At 33.2% G+C, this 19,688-nt stretch overlaps 1 protein-coding gene across 1 annotated transcript; it reads left to right on the top strand.

Moving 5' to 3' along the window:
- The first annotated feature begins 826 nt into the window (after positions 1-826).
- On the top strand, positions 827-6,430 carry LOC107826899 (putative gamma-secretase subunit PEN-2). The gene is made up of 2 exons (XM_016653945.2): positions 827-1,201; positions 6,074-6,430. Exons 1-2 carry the CDS (start codon positions 916-918, stop codon positions 6,232-6,234), a joined length of 447 nt encoding a protein of 148 aa, XP_016509431.2. The 5' UTR covers positions 827-915; the 3' UTR covers positions 6,235-6,430.
- Positions 6,431-19,688: the final 13,258 nt, after the last annotated feature.

Genomic DNA, 19,688 nt, shown 5'->3' with positions numbered 1-19,688 from the left:
TGTAAATAAATAATTATTTTAGAAATTGTACAATGATTTAATAAATCAAACCAAACAATGGATAAGAAATATATCAGCATAACAAATACTAGCATTACATACACCGTATTCAACATTATTTTTATACACTCTACCAAACGACCCCTAGCAGTCTTATCATTCTTTGTAAGTAAATGATTCATGGTGAAAAAAAGAAGAAGAAAAGTTAACAATTCACATTTATCATTAGTTATACTGTAATTGATGATGATTTTTCACTCACTTAGAGCCCGTTTGGATTAGCTGATTGTAAATAGCTGATAAGCTTGAAGTGCTGAAAAATATTTAAAAGTATTGAAACTAATTTTTTAAATAAGCATTTACGTGTTTGGATAGACGTGCTGAAACTGATAATAAGCAGTTGATATGTTTGGTAGAAAAATATTGATAAGTTGTTATCTTGTTAAAAAGACTAAAATACCCTTAATTTCTTTTACAAAAGATTATGAATTAAGAAGTTTTTTTTGTAGAGAAAACGATAAACAACGGATATGGAATGAAGAGAAAATTAAAAAAATTATTTTGGAAAAAATATTTTATAAATTAAAAAATATTATTAAGGATAAACTAGTAAATTTTTTGGTCTAATTAAAAGTGTTTATAAGGTGAAAAGTTTAGTCGAGTATGACCAACTTATGACTGATTTTAACTTATAATCATTTGTATGTTACCAAATGGGTAGAAAAGCCAAAACTTAGTTATAGCAAAAGACCCACTTAATTGTGTATTTTTCTTTCCTCTTTTTATTTTATTTCTTTATTTTATTGATCCTAAAACTTATGCACATTTACACAAAATCATTCCATCACACACACACACACACACAAAATCATTTCCATCGGTTAAGGATCGGAGTACAACTTTTCCGATCAGAAAATGGAGGCGACTCCCTCTAATCCTACTCATAACATCATCTCCACCGCCCCCTCTGCTGCAATCAGTATGAACGCCTCCGTCGCCAGCCACCGCAATCCGCTAAGAGTTGACTGGCCGACGGTCGACGGACCACTGGGTTTAACAGAGCAAGATTCCGTCGATTACGCGCGTAGATTCTTCAACTTTGGGTTTTTACTCCTCCCTTGGCTTTGGGCTGTCAATTGCTTCTACTTTTGGCCTGTCCTTCGTCGGCCCAACTCCCATTATCAACCCGAGCTCCGTCGCTGTAAGTCCCAGTTGACTTATCGATTATGAACTCTATGTGATTGAGGAACACTGCGTAATTTTATTTTATTTTTGGATTTAAGTTATATTTATTGACAGTGTAATGGATTTGCTACACTGTGATTTAACCGGTTATAATAGGTTACTTATCATTTATTCTAGGTTATCCATCAACGTTAGTGAATATAGTTGCTTGCAATTGCCTTTTAAAGCGATCTTATTCTGTAAATGTTTTTTACACCGACTGTCCATGCACAGAACTTAAACTCTTTTCCAGAAACCCATTGGAGTAACCGTTTTCTAGCTGCTTTAGTTCGTGAATTGTACTTGTTCTGTTCCGAAAAGAATGAAAGGGTTTACGAGTATAAGGGCCAACACATCTAATTTTGTGAAATAGGACATGATTTCTTAGGTGGTGTTCAAACAAAATTTACATATTCCAAAAATACTTAAAAAGTTCTGTAGATCAAATTCATAGGTAAAAAGAATTTGAAAAATGTCTGAAACAATGTAGTTAGAGAAACATTGTTTGACTTTGCAAGTAAAATTTGCCAAATTAATTGGGACAGAAAGAGAAATTATTTGCTTTCACTGTTTTGATGAGTGTGTACTCATAGGCGAATCCATGAATTAAACTTGATGGGTTCAACTTTTAAGGTTCTTAGTACTTAACTCATTTTACTAGTAATAAAATTATGAGTTCAAATATAATATTCGTTGAAATTTTGACGGGTTTTTATCTATGCTCCACATTAAAGTATTGGGTTAAGATGAGCTAGGTTCTTATGAGCTGTGTGTACTATTTGCTTTTGGAGGGGAAGGGACTAATTTGGCCAGCTTCGGCATTAAGTTACTGAAACGAAACACATTTTTGTTTTGTTTTGCGTTTGCTAAGCTTGAACTGATAGTCGTGTGGATCAGTGCTGAGATAGACAAATCTTACCCCGTCCGGATCACAATTTGAATCTTTTCATGTTCTGTTAATTCCTGCTTCTATTTTTGTGGCTTGAATTGCAAGTTTTATCGAATTTTTTACTTTGTTCTCAGATTAGTATTATCTGAGAAAATGAACTCATGAATGGTAATTTCTATTGAGAAACAGTTTGGCTAGTTGTCCAATAGTCTGGTGTGGTGGATATGTGATAGCGTTGTGTTGATATGGTACTTGTTGAAATGCATTATTGAGGCAATAGATGCTGAGATGGTCCAAATTTGAGTTAAACGCCTATAGCTCAATAGATTTAGGAAGCTTGTTGAACAGGGTGAGAAGTTGACAACCTATAAGGTTCGCGGGCAGGGGGTGGGGTTGCTGAAAAGGGGTTAAGAGTAACAATTGGTTAAGCTCTAGAAACTTAAAATCAATTTCTTTGGCGATGAAGTCAATGTTAAGAGTGATGACCATTAAGCACTTGATATTCAAGAAACACAAACCAAATGCAATTCATATTTTAGAGTTGACTTCTTTGTTTAAAATGTAGAGACTTTTACAGCTGTATCTGTACTATGTTTTGTTGGATGATAGAACATTTTCCAGATGTTATATACCCCAATATTCTCCTAAGATTGTCATGTTTTCCATGTAAACGAATTATATTTAGTTGGATCAAGAAGCATTTTCCAGATGTTATAAGCTGTATCATATCAGTCCCTAGGATGGTTAGGCAGCTCTCACAGCACACGTTTGAGAAGCAAAACACTGGTAACTGGTGCTTAACTTATCAGTGTATGCGAAACGTTTTTAAAAATTATAATTACTTTTATGAGAAATATAAAATAGATTAGTTAAATATAGCATGTTTGAGAAAGCTTGGATTGAATTGCAGATAAGAAATAATTTATTTTGGGGTTAAGTGACTTTATTAGCTCATTACACAAGTTGTAATGAATGCATCATCCGGGTTGTAACTTCCCCAGCATTCCTTTATGCCGGTATTATGAACAAAAGTTACACTTACCAAAACAAATATTTCTGGGATTAAGTGTGTGATAAGTTGACAGACGGCTTTATGTATGTGGGATACATGGGGAAAGCAGCTTGTTGTACCTCAAAGAGTTATTTGATTATCAGTATATTTTCTAAAGGGGATGCATTTATTTTATGTGAAACATGAGAGCCTTCTTTGCAGTTCTTTAAATGTTGGTTGCCTGGCATACACTATTGAGAACAACATTGAGAATCCTAAGGGGTGGTTTGGTTCAAAGATAAGTTATGCATGGATTAGTTATGCGGGTATTAATTATGCGGGGATTAGTTATGCGGTTATTTGTTAAGCTTGGATTAATTATGCGGGTATTAGTTATGCAGGGATTACTATACAAGGATTAATTATTTTATCAAAAACTAATACACATTATGGTGAGTGTTCCACCAGGCATCAAGAATCCCATTGAAGCCCATGACCGGCTTCCATGAATTTCAATATCAAATGTTTGTCCTATGAGAATTCATCTGACAACACTTTGAATTACCTGTCAAATTCTCATTCCTTAATTCCTTGCCGGGAAAATGCAGAAACAAAGATATAGGATGGGAAAATAAAAGATCTTCCTATATCCAATTTTGTTTCTGAAATTCTCATAAACCAAATAAGTGAAAGAATGGCGAGCTGAAATTCTCATTCCTTCATTGGGGGTAATTTTGTCATTTACTAGTTTAATCAATGTAATAATAATACACGTATTATTATTCCACGTTCTACCCGGCATAAGATTATACATAGATTCCCTCAATATTTTATGCGAGTATTATTATTATTTTTAAGGAGGAGTAAAATCTTACCAAACATTGTATAAGTTGTGCAAGATTTTATACGGATTATACTGGATTTTATACATGGTTATACATGGATTAACTCTTTTAGAAGACCAACCAAACGACCCGTAGGTGTTTAAAATCCATGTAGTTTAGAGGAATGAGATGGTAAGAGATGACAGTTACTTTCGCAAGCTGGCTCAGGGCCACTCTTACCAAAAGGAAAAGAAGATGACAGTTACCTTGTTGTCGGTCCTAGTATTTAGTGCTTCTTTTGATCCTAAGAGTTAACTGTACGGGAGGTGGATAGGGATATTCTTTTTGATTCTTCCACTATTAGAAGTGGTGGATATGCCATGTCATCAACCTATCTCCAATGCAAATGCAAATAAGGAATGGACTGTGGTGACATAATACTCGAAAGAATAAAGTCTAATTTTTTTCCCAGAAGTGTCATGTCCGTTTTGTAACTCAAGATCTTTTATTGTGCAAATGTGCATTTAACAACTATTAACTCCCCTTGGTCTAAAAAGCATATATAGTAGCCTTTCTTTGACTTTAGATGGATGATAGATTATACAGGTGTTGAATGCAATTAATATCTCCACATTGTTAAAGTTAAGCTGATATCTAGGACTTTATATAAAGGTGCTAATTTTTGGATGAAAAACGGCCAATTTGACAGTAATGTGCTGAGTTGCTCGGACTCTTCACTTTCAGTGCCGCACCCGTGTCGATACGACGTGGGTGTGGGATCCGTACCGGATTTGGTCAATTGATTTGGGTACTTTGACCAAAATCAACGGAGAAATTCGGGACAGATACAATGATTTTTGAAATCAAAACAAAAGTTAGGGTGAAATTGAAGAAAACGAAATACCTTGTATATATTCCTTTTCCTTATATCTCCTTTTCGGATTCTGCTCTTGATCAATATTTTTTCCTTCTTAGAATACCTTTCAAGTTTTCCCGATAATGTCTCATAATTTAGATATTACTTTATAACTCTACTTTTAGATATTTGAATTATTTTTAGACGAATCCCCGCACCCGTATCCGCACTCACGAATCTTAAAATTTAGATCATGAAGGATCCGACCTCTAGATCTGCACCCGTATCGGACACCCGCACCCGAGTTCGAGCAACTTAGGTAATGTATAGTTACCCTTGCATTTTGACAACAGTAATTTTCTTTAACAGGACTTGGAAACTTAATAAAAACGTAAGAAAATCCTACTAAATCCCAAAACCCTGAAAAAGAAGCACCATGTTTGCTAACCCCCCATCTTGACTGGATATCACCTTTAGATGCCCGAGCCCATATAATCATGTTTCTTGTCCTGTTATTGACCACTAGAAATATCACTTCATCAATCAAGCTATATGCTTATGCATATAAATGTAAATGGACGTTCCAGCATCCTGTGTGCAAAAGCAATGCTCTATATATAATTTAGATGCAGTGCTTTAACAACTTTAGAAGAGATCCATATGGCTGTTACTTGTCGTAATTAGCCGCTATCAAGGATTAACCTTAAAAGGGATGTTTTTTGGCCACTCCCTATTCATAGTGGAGGGCCAGTTCAAGTGGAAATGACTGTTGAGGTTTGGATGCTTCCGCTAGGGATCTCCAGCACTTGCTATGATAACTCCTATGTTTCAGTTGGTTTTGGTGGTCTTCTTGTCTAAATACTATGAGCTTTTTCCTTGTTCACTCTGAATTAAAAAAAAAAAACACTTTCTCGACTCATTTTCCATCCAATTCTCTCTCTCTCTCTCAGTTTTCAAAGCTCGCCTTAAGTGTCAGGTGCTGGGCAGGTGAGCAGTTTTTAATCAGGAATTCCAGTAGAAGTCCTTGTTTTGACAATTAATAATGATCTAAGACTTTCTGACAAGTCATGCAATTGTTAGAAAAATATACTCATATGACTAGGCTTATCACGTGCTTGGGGAACTTCAATACGCATATTACAGTTCTCAATCGCTGAGGTTAGAATGTTTGACTTGTAAATGTTAGGTCAGCAATTGGTTTCATGGTGTTGACTGTTATGAGTTACTGTTTTAACTTGGCCTGCAAGCACTTTTTCTAACATTGAGGTTTTGAAATCTATGATTTGTAGATGTTGTCAGGTCAGCAATTAGTTTCGCGGTGTTTGCTGTTCTTCTCTCAACTTGGGCTCTTACGTTCTCCATTGGAGGAGAGCGTCTATTTGGTCATGCTTGGGACAAGCTAGTAATGTACAACGTTGCTGAGAAATATGGTTTAACGGGGTGGATCTAGGTACTTATTCCATTTCTCTGTGGTCGAAGCTGCTAGATACAAGATTTGTATATATTCTTCACTTGAAAAGATTATCTGACGTTGGAACTTCTCAGTTAGACAGTTACTATGATACTATTAAGGAGGTGATGAAACCAGAAAAGAGGTCCACCTTTTGAACTCAGTGTATGCAAAACCTAAAGATGCACTTTACGGATTGGAAGTTGTCATTTTGCTCCTTTGCGCTCTCTCTGATGGAATTATAATAATGTGAATTAAGGGACATGAGATTTTGTATTGTATTGTTATGAGGTGATTTAGAAGGATTATAATGCTGGAGGATTGTAGATGGGTAAATCAAATCTATGCAAAGTTAAGCTACTAAAAATTAAAGTTATCTGACCATAACCTTTAGAAAAATCATGTAGCTGGTCATAATTAAATAATTTGTGATTTGAGACGCAATAGCAGAGTTGTGTATAATCAGAATTTTTGGGGTTGCAAGAGGTAGTCTTTTAAGGGAAGGGGAAGGGGAGTCAGTGGCGAAGACGCCAATTTACGAGGAGTATCCTTGAATATGTCTAATTATTTACTAAATGTTTAAGTAAATAATATTTTCTTAAAACAGTATAGAGAGAGAGAGAGAACAGTGAAAGAAAAATATTGGTGAAATTGTGATAATAAGTTTGATTATGCAAAATTTTGTGATATTAAGTTAGGTATGCTCTATGCTGCGGGAAATTCCTTCTGCTCTCATAGTCATGGACTCATGGGTAGATCTACCCCTGGTAATGGGTGCAAGAGTACCTCATTTGTTTTGTACTTAACTAGTTTTAGTACACGCGTTTTGCACGTGTTCCTCAAGTTAATGAATGAATAATCTTTTTAAAAAAAAAAGTTAAAACGTGAATTACATTTTTAATGACAGAATTATAATTAAGAAAATAATTATACAAAATTTGCGCATATACAATAGTTTATATATCTAATTTGGGAGAAAAATATTTCTTGAATGGAACTTTGAAGTTGCTCTACTAAATTCAAATATGCATGTTCCTAGCGTATGTTAAAGAAAAATATTATAAATAAATTATTTAGTTTATATAATTTAAATTTTAATTAATTTTAATATTCTAAATATTAGGACTTTCTATTTAATATTTCAAATAAGAAAGTTTTAATAAGCAAAGTTTTAGTTGACCTTAAAGTCCTAAATCTTAGAAAAATAATTAAATGACGTTTTTGTCTACATGAAATCTATATTCGATAGTGTAAGGGTACGCGCTTTCCCTAATGCGCAAAGCAATTCCTAGTTTATAGTACGAGGGTTGCGCGTAAGGCTGGCAAGTGGGCCGGTCCAGGCCCGGGACCGCGGGCCAAACGGTTAAACGGGCCAGGACCGTTTGGTCCGGTTTTAGCGGGCTTGGTCCGGTCTCGTGGGCCGGTCCTATGATTTGGGCCCGTCAGGCCCGGGATCGTTTGGCCCGTCAGGGCCCGGTCCCTTAGTGGGCCAAACGGTCCCAACGGCTTTTTTTAAAATAAAAAAAATAGCCGTTGGGCTGTCAAAAATAGTCGTTGGCTATTTATAAAATAGCCATTTAACCCCCCCTCTCCCCCAACTTTGTTTTAATCTCAAACTTTTTATAATTACACTTTTTTCCTATTTTCAACTATAAATACCCCATCATTATTTCATTTTTTCTTACAAAATCATCAATCTATCATAATCTCTCTCTAATTTACTTCTATAATTGCTACTATTGCTTACTTTATTGTTACAATTTGTGAAACAATTGTGAAGTTGGTGAATTGAAGTTTTCAACGATAATCAATTTCCAACAAGTTGTTCGTCAATTCGGTAAACTCGTTCCAACTCTTAAGTTTTAATATTATAATTTTGTTTGTTTTATTTACTTTGCTTGATTAATTAAGATGGCTTATTCCTTAAAAAATATGTTTAGTAAAAAAAAGAAAAAATCGAAGAGTGGTGAATCTAGTGGCCAATCTATTCCTCCTCCACTTCCCCCGGCTCCCCGACCCAAACCTGTTACCCGTCCTACACCTCCTATTCTTGATAGCGATAATAGTTTATTACAATTTACCGAGAGTCAATTATGCCATAATATTGCACCCGGTGAACAATTAAACCATGAACATATGAATGCTCTTTATGGTAATCCAACTATTGATGAAAATGATGATGAAAAAATAGATTTTGATGAAACGCAACCGGATGACGATACACCCACTAGTCATGCTCCTGAAGTTAACCCAACTAATAATAATCCAGATGATCCCCCGTCTGACCCTCCTATTAGTGCCCCTACTTTTTCTAGACAACCTTCTAAACGGGCAGAAACATCTCTTGTTTGGTAATTTTTTACTCAACTAAGAGAAAAAAATAGGGCTAAGTGTAAAACTTGTGGCAAAGAGTTAGTTTTTCAATATGTTGGAAGTCGGGGGGGGGGGGGGGGTGGAAGTTTGACTAGACACATATTGCTACACCCTCAAGATAAAGCTAGATATTTTCATATGAAAGCTTTGGCTGAGGGGACAAGTGCACCTAGTCAGGCTGACCTTAGTACCGGGTCAAATCAATTTCAACCGGGAATTAACACTGTTACCGGTGGTATTTTATATTATGATCCAAAAAAAGATTGGGAAGAATTGGCAAAAATGGTTGCTATTATGTGCTTACCCTATAGTTTTTCTTCTAACCCCCACTTTGTGCATTATATTAGAAAAGTTTATAATCGTACTTATAAAGGTTTTCCTCGCACAACCGTAAAGAGTGATATTTATAAATATAAACATGAATATGAACAATATTTGCGCTATTTATTTACTTATATAAATTGTCGTCTTGCTATTACAACTGATATTGGTAGAAGTGGTAATGACTGTAATTACCTTACTGTTACTAGTCATTGGATTGATAAGCATTGGATAATGCAAAAGCGCATTATTGCTTATAGAATAATTAATTCACGTCACACAGGGCAATTTATTTCTATCACAATTGCGGATATTTGTAGATATTTTTGCATTAGTGATAAAATAATGTCAGTTTCAATGGATAATGCTACTAGTAACACAAATGTTGTAGCCTTGCTTACCACCACACTAAGTCCTGTATTTAGTAACATTTTTCATGTTAGATGTATTTGTCATATTTACCATTTAATTGTGGGTGATGGTATGCGAATTTTAAATGTTGAAATTGAAAAGGTTAAAATGGCTCTTAATTGGTTTTTTTATTCAAACCGTAGAAGTAGACTTAGAGAATATTTTAAAAGATGCGATGAATTTGGCCTAAGAGAAAGAAAGGTTCCTAAACCTAGTCCAACTAGATGGAATTACATGTACGAAAGTTTAGTTGTTGCATATGAATATAGAAACCCCATAAACTCAACGTTTAATGCTCATGTAAGTGATGATTATGAGCACCTTACAAATGCGGATTGGGCTAATGTTAAAATGCTTGTAGATTTTTTAGAAAAATTCCATATTGCTACAAATGAATTTTCTGGGCAATATTATCTTACTATTTCTAACTGTTTAGTTTATATTGCAGAACTTGCAAATTTGTTTGATCATTTTTCAAAGGGTGGGGAAATTTATCAACTTGCTATTGATTCCATGAGAAAAAGTTTAAAAAATATTTTTTTCCTATTCCCCCTATTTATGGTATTGCTGCATTGTTAAATCCTACTATGAAATTAGGAGGTCCTCAATTTTGGTATGAAACTGTTTATAATGGTTTAGCACTTGAAGATGAGGAGTTGTCTAAACTTCCGAACGCAATAGCCTCAATTAAAATAAATGTTCAAACTATTTATAATGCTTATCAAGTTGCATTAGATCATGCTAGACCAAATGTTCCAACTCCTTCTTCTTCTATTTCTCAATCATCTAAAAGAACTACGGGAGTAAGAGTACTTAGTGCTTGGGCAGGGTTCAGGGGTTCTCAAGGTTCTAGTACTAGTGATTTTTCACAACTAAATGAGCTTGAAGTTTATTTGTCACAGGGAATTGAGGAAGTGAATCCCGACGGCTCCTTTAATATTTTGGAATGGTGGAAGGACAAAGAAAAACACTTTCCGATTCTTTCAAGGATGGCCCGAGATATTTTAACTATTCAAGCTTCAACAGTGGCATCAGAGAGCGTTTTCAGTCAAGCAAGACTTCAACTCGGTGATTATAGAGCGTCTATGAGGGAGAGCTTGGAAAAATCAGTACTTTTCAAAGATTGGATCCGTTCGGAAAGAATAAATTTTGGACTTGCTGAATCACAACCAGAGGTAGACGAAGTTTACGAAGAAATGCTAGCAGAACTTGCGGAGGATGATGCTTCGCCCGGAAGCGGTGATGACCAAGCTTCATTTCCGCCACCACCAACGGAAATTCCTCCGGACCTTGAATGATTTATGAAATTTGTAAGAGATACCATGTAAATTAATATGTAACTTGTATTTTGGCACATCTTGATTAGTTTCTTTTTCTTCTCAATGGTGGTATTAGCACCTTGTTGTGCTCATTCCATAGGGGGAGGAAGACTAAGAAAGATATTGCCATGATTTTTAATGCTATAATAAAAATATAACGCATTGATTTGAATATCTCTTTACAATATTTTTGTCTTTTTATATATCTTAAGCTATACATATAGTATACTAGTCTTTTTATATATCTTTTTATATATCTTAAGCTATACATATAGTATACTAGTCTTTTTTCTCACATTGATTTGAATATCTCTTTACAATATTTTTGTCTTTTTATATATCTTGTATTTTTGTCTTTTTATATATCTTAAGCTATACATATATATATATATATAAGCTTATATTTATACTATACTATAGTCTATACTATATATACATCTTAAGATATACTAAGTATACTAGATATACTAGATATATATAGTATAGTATAGTAGATATACATGTATATATAGTATATCTTAAGATGTATACTATCGAATATGGCTTATATACTATGTATATATAGTATAGTATAGTATAGTATATATACAACTTAAGATATATAAGCTATATTCGATATATAGTATAATATAGTATAGTATATATATATAAGCTTATATTTATACTATACTATAGTCTATACTATATATACATCTCATAAGATATATAAGCTATATTCGATATACATATATATAAAAGCTTATATATATACTATACTATACTATAATATATATAATATACTAGATATATACATCTTAAGATATACTATATATACATAGTATACTAGATATACTAGATATATATATAGTATAGTATAGTAGATATACATGTATATATAGTATATCTTAAGATGTATATATAGTATATAAATCGAATATAGCTTATATATAGTAAGATGTATATATATTATAGTATAGTATAGTATAGTATATATATATATATATATATATCGAATATATCGAATATAGCTTATATATCTTAAGTTGTATATATAGTATAGTGTGTGTATATATTTAAATCTTAAGATGTATATATAGTATATCTTAATATGTATACTATCGAATATGACTTATAAACTATGTATATATAGTATAGTGTGTGTATATATATATATATATATCTTAAGATGTATATATAGTATATAAATCGAATATAGCTTATATATCTTAAGATGTATATATAGTATAGTATAGTATAGTATAGTATATATATAAGCTTATATATATATATGTATATCGAGTATATCGAATATACTATGTATATATAGTATAGTGTGTGTGTGTGTGTATATATATATATATCTTAAGATGTATATATATACTATAATATACTATATATATACTATAATATATATACATAGTTTATAAGTCATATTCGATAGTATACATCTTAAGATGTATATATATCTTAAGATCTACTATACTATACTATATATATATCTAGTATATCTAGTATACTATGTATATATAGTATATCTTAAGATGTATATATAGTATATTTTAAGATGTATACTATATATATATAATATAGTATATATATATTTTAAGATGTATATATAGTATATAAATCGAATATAACTTATATATCTTTATTACTATTTTTTTTCTCTAACTAATATAAAAAATAAAAAAAAATAGAAAGTTTCTGTTGGGCCCGTTTGGGCTCCGCTTAGGCCCAAGACCGGCCCACTTAACCCGGGATCGTTAGTTCGTGGTCCCGGTCCCGAGCCGGTTCCAGCAATAAGCCCGCGAAGCCCGGGACTGCATAGGACCGACCCACTTAGGATCGGGCCCGCGAAGCCCACTTAGAATCGAGCCCGACCCACTTGCCACCCTTAGTTGCGCGTGTACCAAGTTTGATGACAATATATTCTTAAAAGTAATATAACTTGTATTCAAAATATATGCTTGAGATAATTAAAAGACCTTTTTTTAAATCATGGATTGACAAATTACAATGTGATGCTTGATATAACTATATCTCTCCTAGTGAAGGTAGTTTAAACCAAATCTACGTTAGTTTTATTACGAAACTATGTCAGAATTTACAAAATATTTGGCTAGTGCGTGAAAATTACTCGAACAATAAAAGATTTAATTCAATTAAAATAATTACTTCGAAGGATGTTTTTAATTATAGATAATAATAACAACATACTCAGCATTATCCCACACTAAAAGGTTTAATTAGATTAAGGCAATTACTTCAAAGTGATTTTAATTATAGACAATTCAACTAATTATATATGTAGTATAATTTATTTATTTACATCGAATTGAGTGCTATTTGATTTAGTCTTAAAATGATTTAATTTATTTTGATAGAATAAAAATAAATAGCCACAAAGTTTCGTAATAAATAGCCAAAAAGTTGTACCAGATTTGATGAAAGTATATTTTTAAAAATAACATAACTAATATTCAAAATATATGCTTGAGATAATTAAACGACCTTTTTTTAATTATTGATTGAGAAATTACAATGTGACGCTTGATATAGCTATATCTCTCCTAGTGAAGGTAGTTTAAATCAAATCTATGTAAGTTTATTAAGAAATTATGTCAGATTTTACAAAATATTTGCCTAGTGCATGAAAATTACTCGATCAATAAAAGGTTTAGTTACATTAAGATAAGTAAGGATAATTTTAATTATCGACAATCGAATTATAATTCATTTATTTACATTAAATTGAGTGCTACTTGATTTAGACTTAAAATGATTTAGTTTATTTTAACAGAATAAAAATAAATATCCAAAAAGTTGGAAATACGATTTTTTCTCACATTTCTGACATAAATAAAGAAGGAAGAGAGACAGACTTAGAGCCCGTTTGGATTAGCTGATTGTAAATTGCTGATAAACTTGAAGTGTTGAAAGGCATTTTTAAGTGTTAAAACTGATATTTTAAATAAGCATTTACGTGTTTAGATAGCTGTGCTGAAACTGATAATAAGCAATTGATGTATTTGGTAGAAAAGTGTTGATAAGTCGTTCTTTTGTAAAATAACTAAAATATCTTTAAAGTCATAGCTTGCTAGCGCTTAATGGCGTTATATGAGATTTTAGACGGTGTTTGAGGTGGCTTATTGCCCGAGCAGCTTGTGCTAGGTGAGACGAGATTATTGAACCTGAGATCAGTGCGATCAGAGTTATGTAGGGTACATTAAAAGAGCAAATACTGTTATTCAGTTCAGAATGAGGTAATAGTTCTTGTCAGGAGGAGAGACTCCATGATTTGTTGATTCGACAGATGGTTATGAGTTTTTACACATCCTTTTCGTCGTGGAAGTATTGCGAGAGTTGGGACAGAGTTTATATACGTTATGAGGTGTACTGCGTGCATCGGATTCGTGAAACTTCAGCTATTGTGGTCAAGTGATGCTATTATGGTCAAACGACTTATGTGGTGCATGGTGTAATTTTAGCGGAGGAGCATGATCATGTTTGGTACAGTGTGTGGTCATTGATGCGGTGTTCGTATGTTAGAATCGGGTCTGGTGAAAATTTTCGGATGTTGGAATTTGGTTCTAAAGCTTGTTAGCTAAAGGATATAGGATCTTCAGTTTGGCTCGAGCTAATGTGCTCGCATGGGTTGTGGTGGCACGAGCAGGTGCACGAGGTGATTTTGGACAACTCCTGATCAGTTCTTGGCACATTCAAGGGCGAACATATGTTTAAGTGGGGGAGAATATAACGACCCGATAGGTCGTTTTGAGCTTTAGCGCGGCGTTCGACGGTTCGAGGCCTCGAGTAGCTTCACTTCATGTATTATGACTTGTACGTATGGTCGGAATCAAATTTCGGGAAATTCAGAGTTGATTCGGATGGAAAATTCTAGATTCGGCAACTTTAAGCTGGAAGAATTGACTAATGTTTGACTTTTGAGTAAACTACCCCGGAATCAGAATTTGAAGGTCCCAATAGGTTCATATGATGATTTCGAACTTGAACGTATATTCGGGTTGAGTATCGGGTGGTCCGAGAGTATTTCAGCGCTTATTATGGAAAGTTGGCATTTTAAAAGTTTAAGAATTTGTTAAGTTTGACTTGAAGTGAATTTTGATGTTATCGATGTCCGGTCAGGATTCAAAGTTCGTATTGTGATTTATGACTTGTGCGTAAAGTTTAGTGTCATTTCGGACGTGTTCGGCGAAGTTTGAATGTTTGAAAGTCTAAAGAGGTTTCAACCGTTGATTCATAGTTTTGATATTATTTGGCGTGATTTGAGGTTTCGACTGAGTTCGTATCGTATTTTGAGATGCGTTGGTATATTTGGTTAAGGCCCCGAGTGGCTCAGGTGAGTTTCGGACGAGGTTCAGATCGATTTGAGCTTTGTTGAAGCTGCTGGAATTTATGTTGCTGGTGCAATCGCTTATGCGAAGCCTTGGTCGCTGAAGCGCCTGGAGAAGGGCCAAAGCAGTGGCCGCAGGTGTGAAGCAATTCCCGCACCTGTGTGATCGCATATGCGGTCTCTGGCAATGCAGAAGCGATGGGAAGCGTAGAAGCGCAATGGTGGCTCGCACATGCGTTTGCGCGGAAGTGGACCTTCTGACACAGGTGCGATGGAGCAGTTGGGTAGTGCACTTCGCAGAAGCGAGCTCGTAGGTGCGATAAAATTTGTCCGCAAGTGCGAAAGTCGCTAGGCAGTTGGGTGCTTTTAATCAGAGACTTAGCCCATTTCTCTCATATTTTTTATTTGGTTGGGCGATTCTTGGAGCTCTTGGAGGTGAGAGTTTCATCATCAATTGTGAGATAAGTTACTCCCACCTATTGTAAGTTAAATACATTGATTCTATAAGGATTTTAACATAAAAATTAGTAGAAATTATGGAATTTTAGTAGAAAACCTAGAATTTGGTATTTTTGGATTTTGACCACGAAATTGGACATAAAAATTGGAATAAATCATACATTTGAGTTCGTGGCGTCATGGGTAAAGTTTATTTTCGAAAATTTTTATAATCCGGGCACGTGGGCCCAAGGGTTGACTTTTTTGACTTTTCGATAGGAGTTGAGAATTGTTATAAATTGATTAATTATAAGTATTAGAGTATATTTTGATTGAATTGCACATTGTTTGACTAGTTTCAGATCGTTTAGTTTTGAGTCAAGAAGTTAAAGAGGCATTGGAGCCGGTTATGGAACTTCGGAGCGAGGTAAGTCTCTTGTCTAACCTTGTGAGGGGGAAACTAACTCTTAGGTGATGTAATTGTTATGTGCTATTAGTTGTGGGTGCTGCGTACTCATGAGATGACGAGAGTCCGTACGTGGCTAAAGCATATTTATGTTCGGGTAGACTTAGGACTTTACCATGTAATAATTAAATTATTTGAACTCATTCTGCTGACTTAATTAAATTAAAATTATAATTGAACTTGATTTAGAAATTACATATATATTAGGCTGAGCCTTATCACCTTGAGTTGTTGGCAATTTATTTGAGAATCAGTAAAGGTTATACTCACTTTGTGTTCATATACTTTATCGCAAGCACGTGCCTCGTAATTTGAATTTTTTTTTCTTTCTTGTGGAGCGGGCCGAACGCCTCGGCAGGATCATGTACTACACTCTTATGGGAGCGGGTCGTTCGCCTCGGCAGTATAATGGACGCATCTATGGTTCGTACCGCTCGACCCTCGGCAGTGTACACGTTATGATGGGATCGGGCAATTGGCCTCGGCAGTAACATATTCCTTCTGGGATCGGGCCGTACGACCTCGCCATAATCGTGCGTTATATCGCTAGCAGTCCGAATATTCACGAGATTTTTCCTTCCACTGATGCCTTGAATTTTATATGGTATTTCTTATTCATTTGATATTGGCACTGGATATTTTCCAAGCTATTGAGATAGGATACGAGATTGAGAAGTTTATATCGTTAAAAGAAATTTTGAAAGATTATGCTGGTTACCGTTTCATCCTACTATTACTGTTGTGCTTCATATCTGTTTAGCATTTAGCATACTGCTTTTATTGGACCTCTAGTAAGTGTTGGCGTCGACCCCTCGTCACTACTTCTCCGGGGTTAGGCTAGATACTTACTGGGTACGCGTTGATTTACACACTCATGCTACATTTGTTGCACTTATTGTGGAGGCATATATATGGTGGTCTTTTGGGCGCAAGGGCGTGATTGTTGCGGGGACTTTACGGTGAGTTGCATTCCATGTTACCCGCGGCATACAGAGTCTCCATCAGAGTTATTTATATTCTGCTGTCTAGCTTGTATTCCAGACAGATATTGTATTATTATTGTACTCCTTAGTAGATGCTTATGCACTTGTGATACCGGATTTTGGGATATGCTAATTGATGCTTATGGTTTTATATATCATTATCGCCTTTCATTTCTTTTATAAACTAATAATTATGTACGTTCACGTGGATTTAAAAGCGTAAATCTCCTTCCTTAATAAGAATTATGATTTCAAAAGTAATAAATTGAGTAATTAAGTTGATCAGTCATTATTGGCTTGCCTGACGACGGCGTTAGGCGCCATCACGACTTATAGTAGATTTTGGGTCGTGACACTTTAATTAGACAATTCAACTAATTATATATGTAGTATAATTTATTTACTTACATCAAATTGAGTGCTGTTTGATTTAGTCTTAAAATGATTTATTTTATTTTGACAGAATAAAAATAAATAGCCACAAAGTTTCGTAATAAATAGCTAAAAAGCTGTGCCAGATTTGATGAAAATATATTTTTAAAAATAACATAACTAATATTCAAAATATATGCTTGAGATAATTAAAAGACCTTTTTTTAATTATGGATTGAGAAATTACAATGTGATGCTTGATATAGCTATATCTCTCCAAGTGAAGGTAGTTTAAACCAAATCTCTGTTAGTTTTATTACGAAACTATGTTAGATTTTACTAAATATTTGCCTAGTGCATGAAAATTACTCGATCAATAAAAGGTTTACTTAGATTAAAGATAAGTACTTCAAAGTATATTTTTAATTATCGACAATCTAACTATAATTCATTTATTTACATTAAATTGAGTGCTATTTGATTTAGACTTAAAATGATTTAGTTTATTTTAACAAAATAAAAATAAATAGCCAAAAAGTTGGAAATACAATTTGTTTTTGACATTTCTGACATAAATAAAGAAGGAAGAGAGACAAACTTAGAGCCCGTTTGAATTATCTGATTGTAAATTGCTTATAAACTTGAAGTGTTGAAAGGCATTTTTAAGTGTTAAAACTAATATTTTAAATAAGTATTTACATGTTTGGATAGCTGTGCTGAAACTGATAATAAACAATTAATGTGTTTGGTAGAAAAGTGATGATAAGTTGTTCTTTGTTAAATGACTAAAATATCCTTAAAAACAAACTATAAATTAAAAAGTTTCTTTGTAACAAAAGGGATGAACAACGAATATGGAATGAAAAGAAAGCTAGAAAATTTATTTTGAAAAAAATATTTTGTGAATTAAAAATATTATTAAGGATAAACTAGTAAAAGTCTTGGTCAAACTAAAAATGCTTATAAGCTGAAAATTCATAAGTTGATGTTGATCAACTTATGACTTATGACTAATTTTAACTTATAAGCATTTTGGGTATTTACCAAACGCATAAATAAGCTAAAAGGTGCTTATAAGCCAACTTGACTAGAGCTCAACCAAAAACCCTAGTAGAAACAAACTCTTCCCAACTATTCAAATTTACTGCTTTTTACCCGACAATTAAACAACTACATGCCACTGTCTGGTATAGTTTTGCTGAATTAGGTTCTTAATTTTGTTATTATTCCTTTAAATGGTTAAATAAAAGTTTATTATATTTATTTGAGCATAAATATTATAATGGCTGATACAAAAACGCGATGCATTAAAATCTATTGAGAGAGCAAGTAAACGATAATTCATTATAACTAAATTATATAGTTCGTCTACACAATTTATATAAAGAAAGAATTTATATAAGTATAATATTTTTCATTTTCTATTCCTAAATATTAGGAGTTCTTACCTAGTTTAAATAAGGAAAGAAAAATTTAGTTGATTTAAAAGTCCTAAATATTAGAAAAATAACTTATATTACAATTTAATCAAATAATACATCTATTTTAAAGGGTAAAAAAGATCATTTGACTAAGAGGTTTCGTACTTTTGATATAATACTAGTCTCTAAGTTCGTACGATGCATAAATATCTTATGTCAAATATTACGAAACGCATACCAAAAAATAATAAACTTTCAAATTAATTGCAACTGAATATGTACGAAGTTTAGTACATACAAAATTCGATAATCAGTTCCTTAAAAGAAAAAGGAATATAATATACAATCCAAACCAACTAATTTGGTAATATTTTGGCACAACAAAAGGAAAAAATAGAAGTAAATATTATGAAATCATATAATTATGTGATTAAAGTTGTAAAATCACTTGAATATAATAATACCTAATATTATTTCTCCAGTTCAATGATCTTCTTTGATTTAGTTAAGTTTTAATGATTCAGATACAGATAATTATGTCATTCGTAGCTTTTTTGGCATTAATTTTTTATGTTCTTTTGTTGTTCCATTTACGTTGTGGCATTATTTTTTTATGATCTTTGGCCAATGCACTCATGTCACAAAATTGATGTGAAACCTTAAAAATATGAAATCGACATCCAATCCACATCATCATCTTAGACAGGAATTGCGTATTCGGGTTTATTTTATAATTTTAATTTTTATCTAAAATTGACTGGACTATATTTCGTTGTTTCAAAATAATGCCAACTTATAAACCAACAAAAGTTCCCAAATCATTGCAAGTTCTACTTGGAAGACACGAGGAACACAAGTGTTGCTACTACAACTTGGAGGCTCAAATATTCGATTTAGAGCACACCAATTTTATTCAAGATGAATCCTTGATGGAATTACATATGATTATTATTGAATATGGGACATTGATGGAATTGAATATACTTACCGTATTGTCCTCCTCATAGAAATCTCATC

Source organism: Nicotiana tabacum, chromosome 17, assembly GCF_000715075.1.
Source record: "Nicotiana tabacum cultivar K326 chromosome 17, ASM71507v2, whole genome shotgun sequence".
Lineage (NCBI taxonomy): Eukaryota > Viridiplantae > Streptophyta > Magnoliopsida > Solanales > Solanaceae > Nicotiana > Nicotiana tabacum.
The sequence above is the reverse complement of the archived record's forward strand: the minus strand, read 5'-3'. Positions and strand labels throughout refer to the sequence as shown.

Excerpts from the sequence above, each read along its gene's own strand:
- LOC107826899 (XM_016653945.2), top strand. The coding sequence starts at position 916 with ATGGAGGCGACTCCCTCTAATCCTACTCATAACATCATCTCCACCGCC. Across the intron at positions 1,202-6,073 it reads TCAACCCGAGCTCCGTCGCT|ATGTTGTCAGGTCAGCAATT; the intron begins GTAAGTCCCAGT and ends TATGATTTGTAG.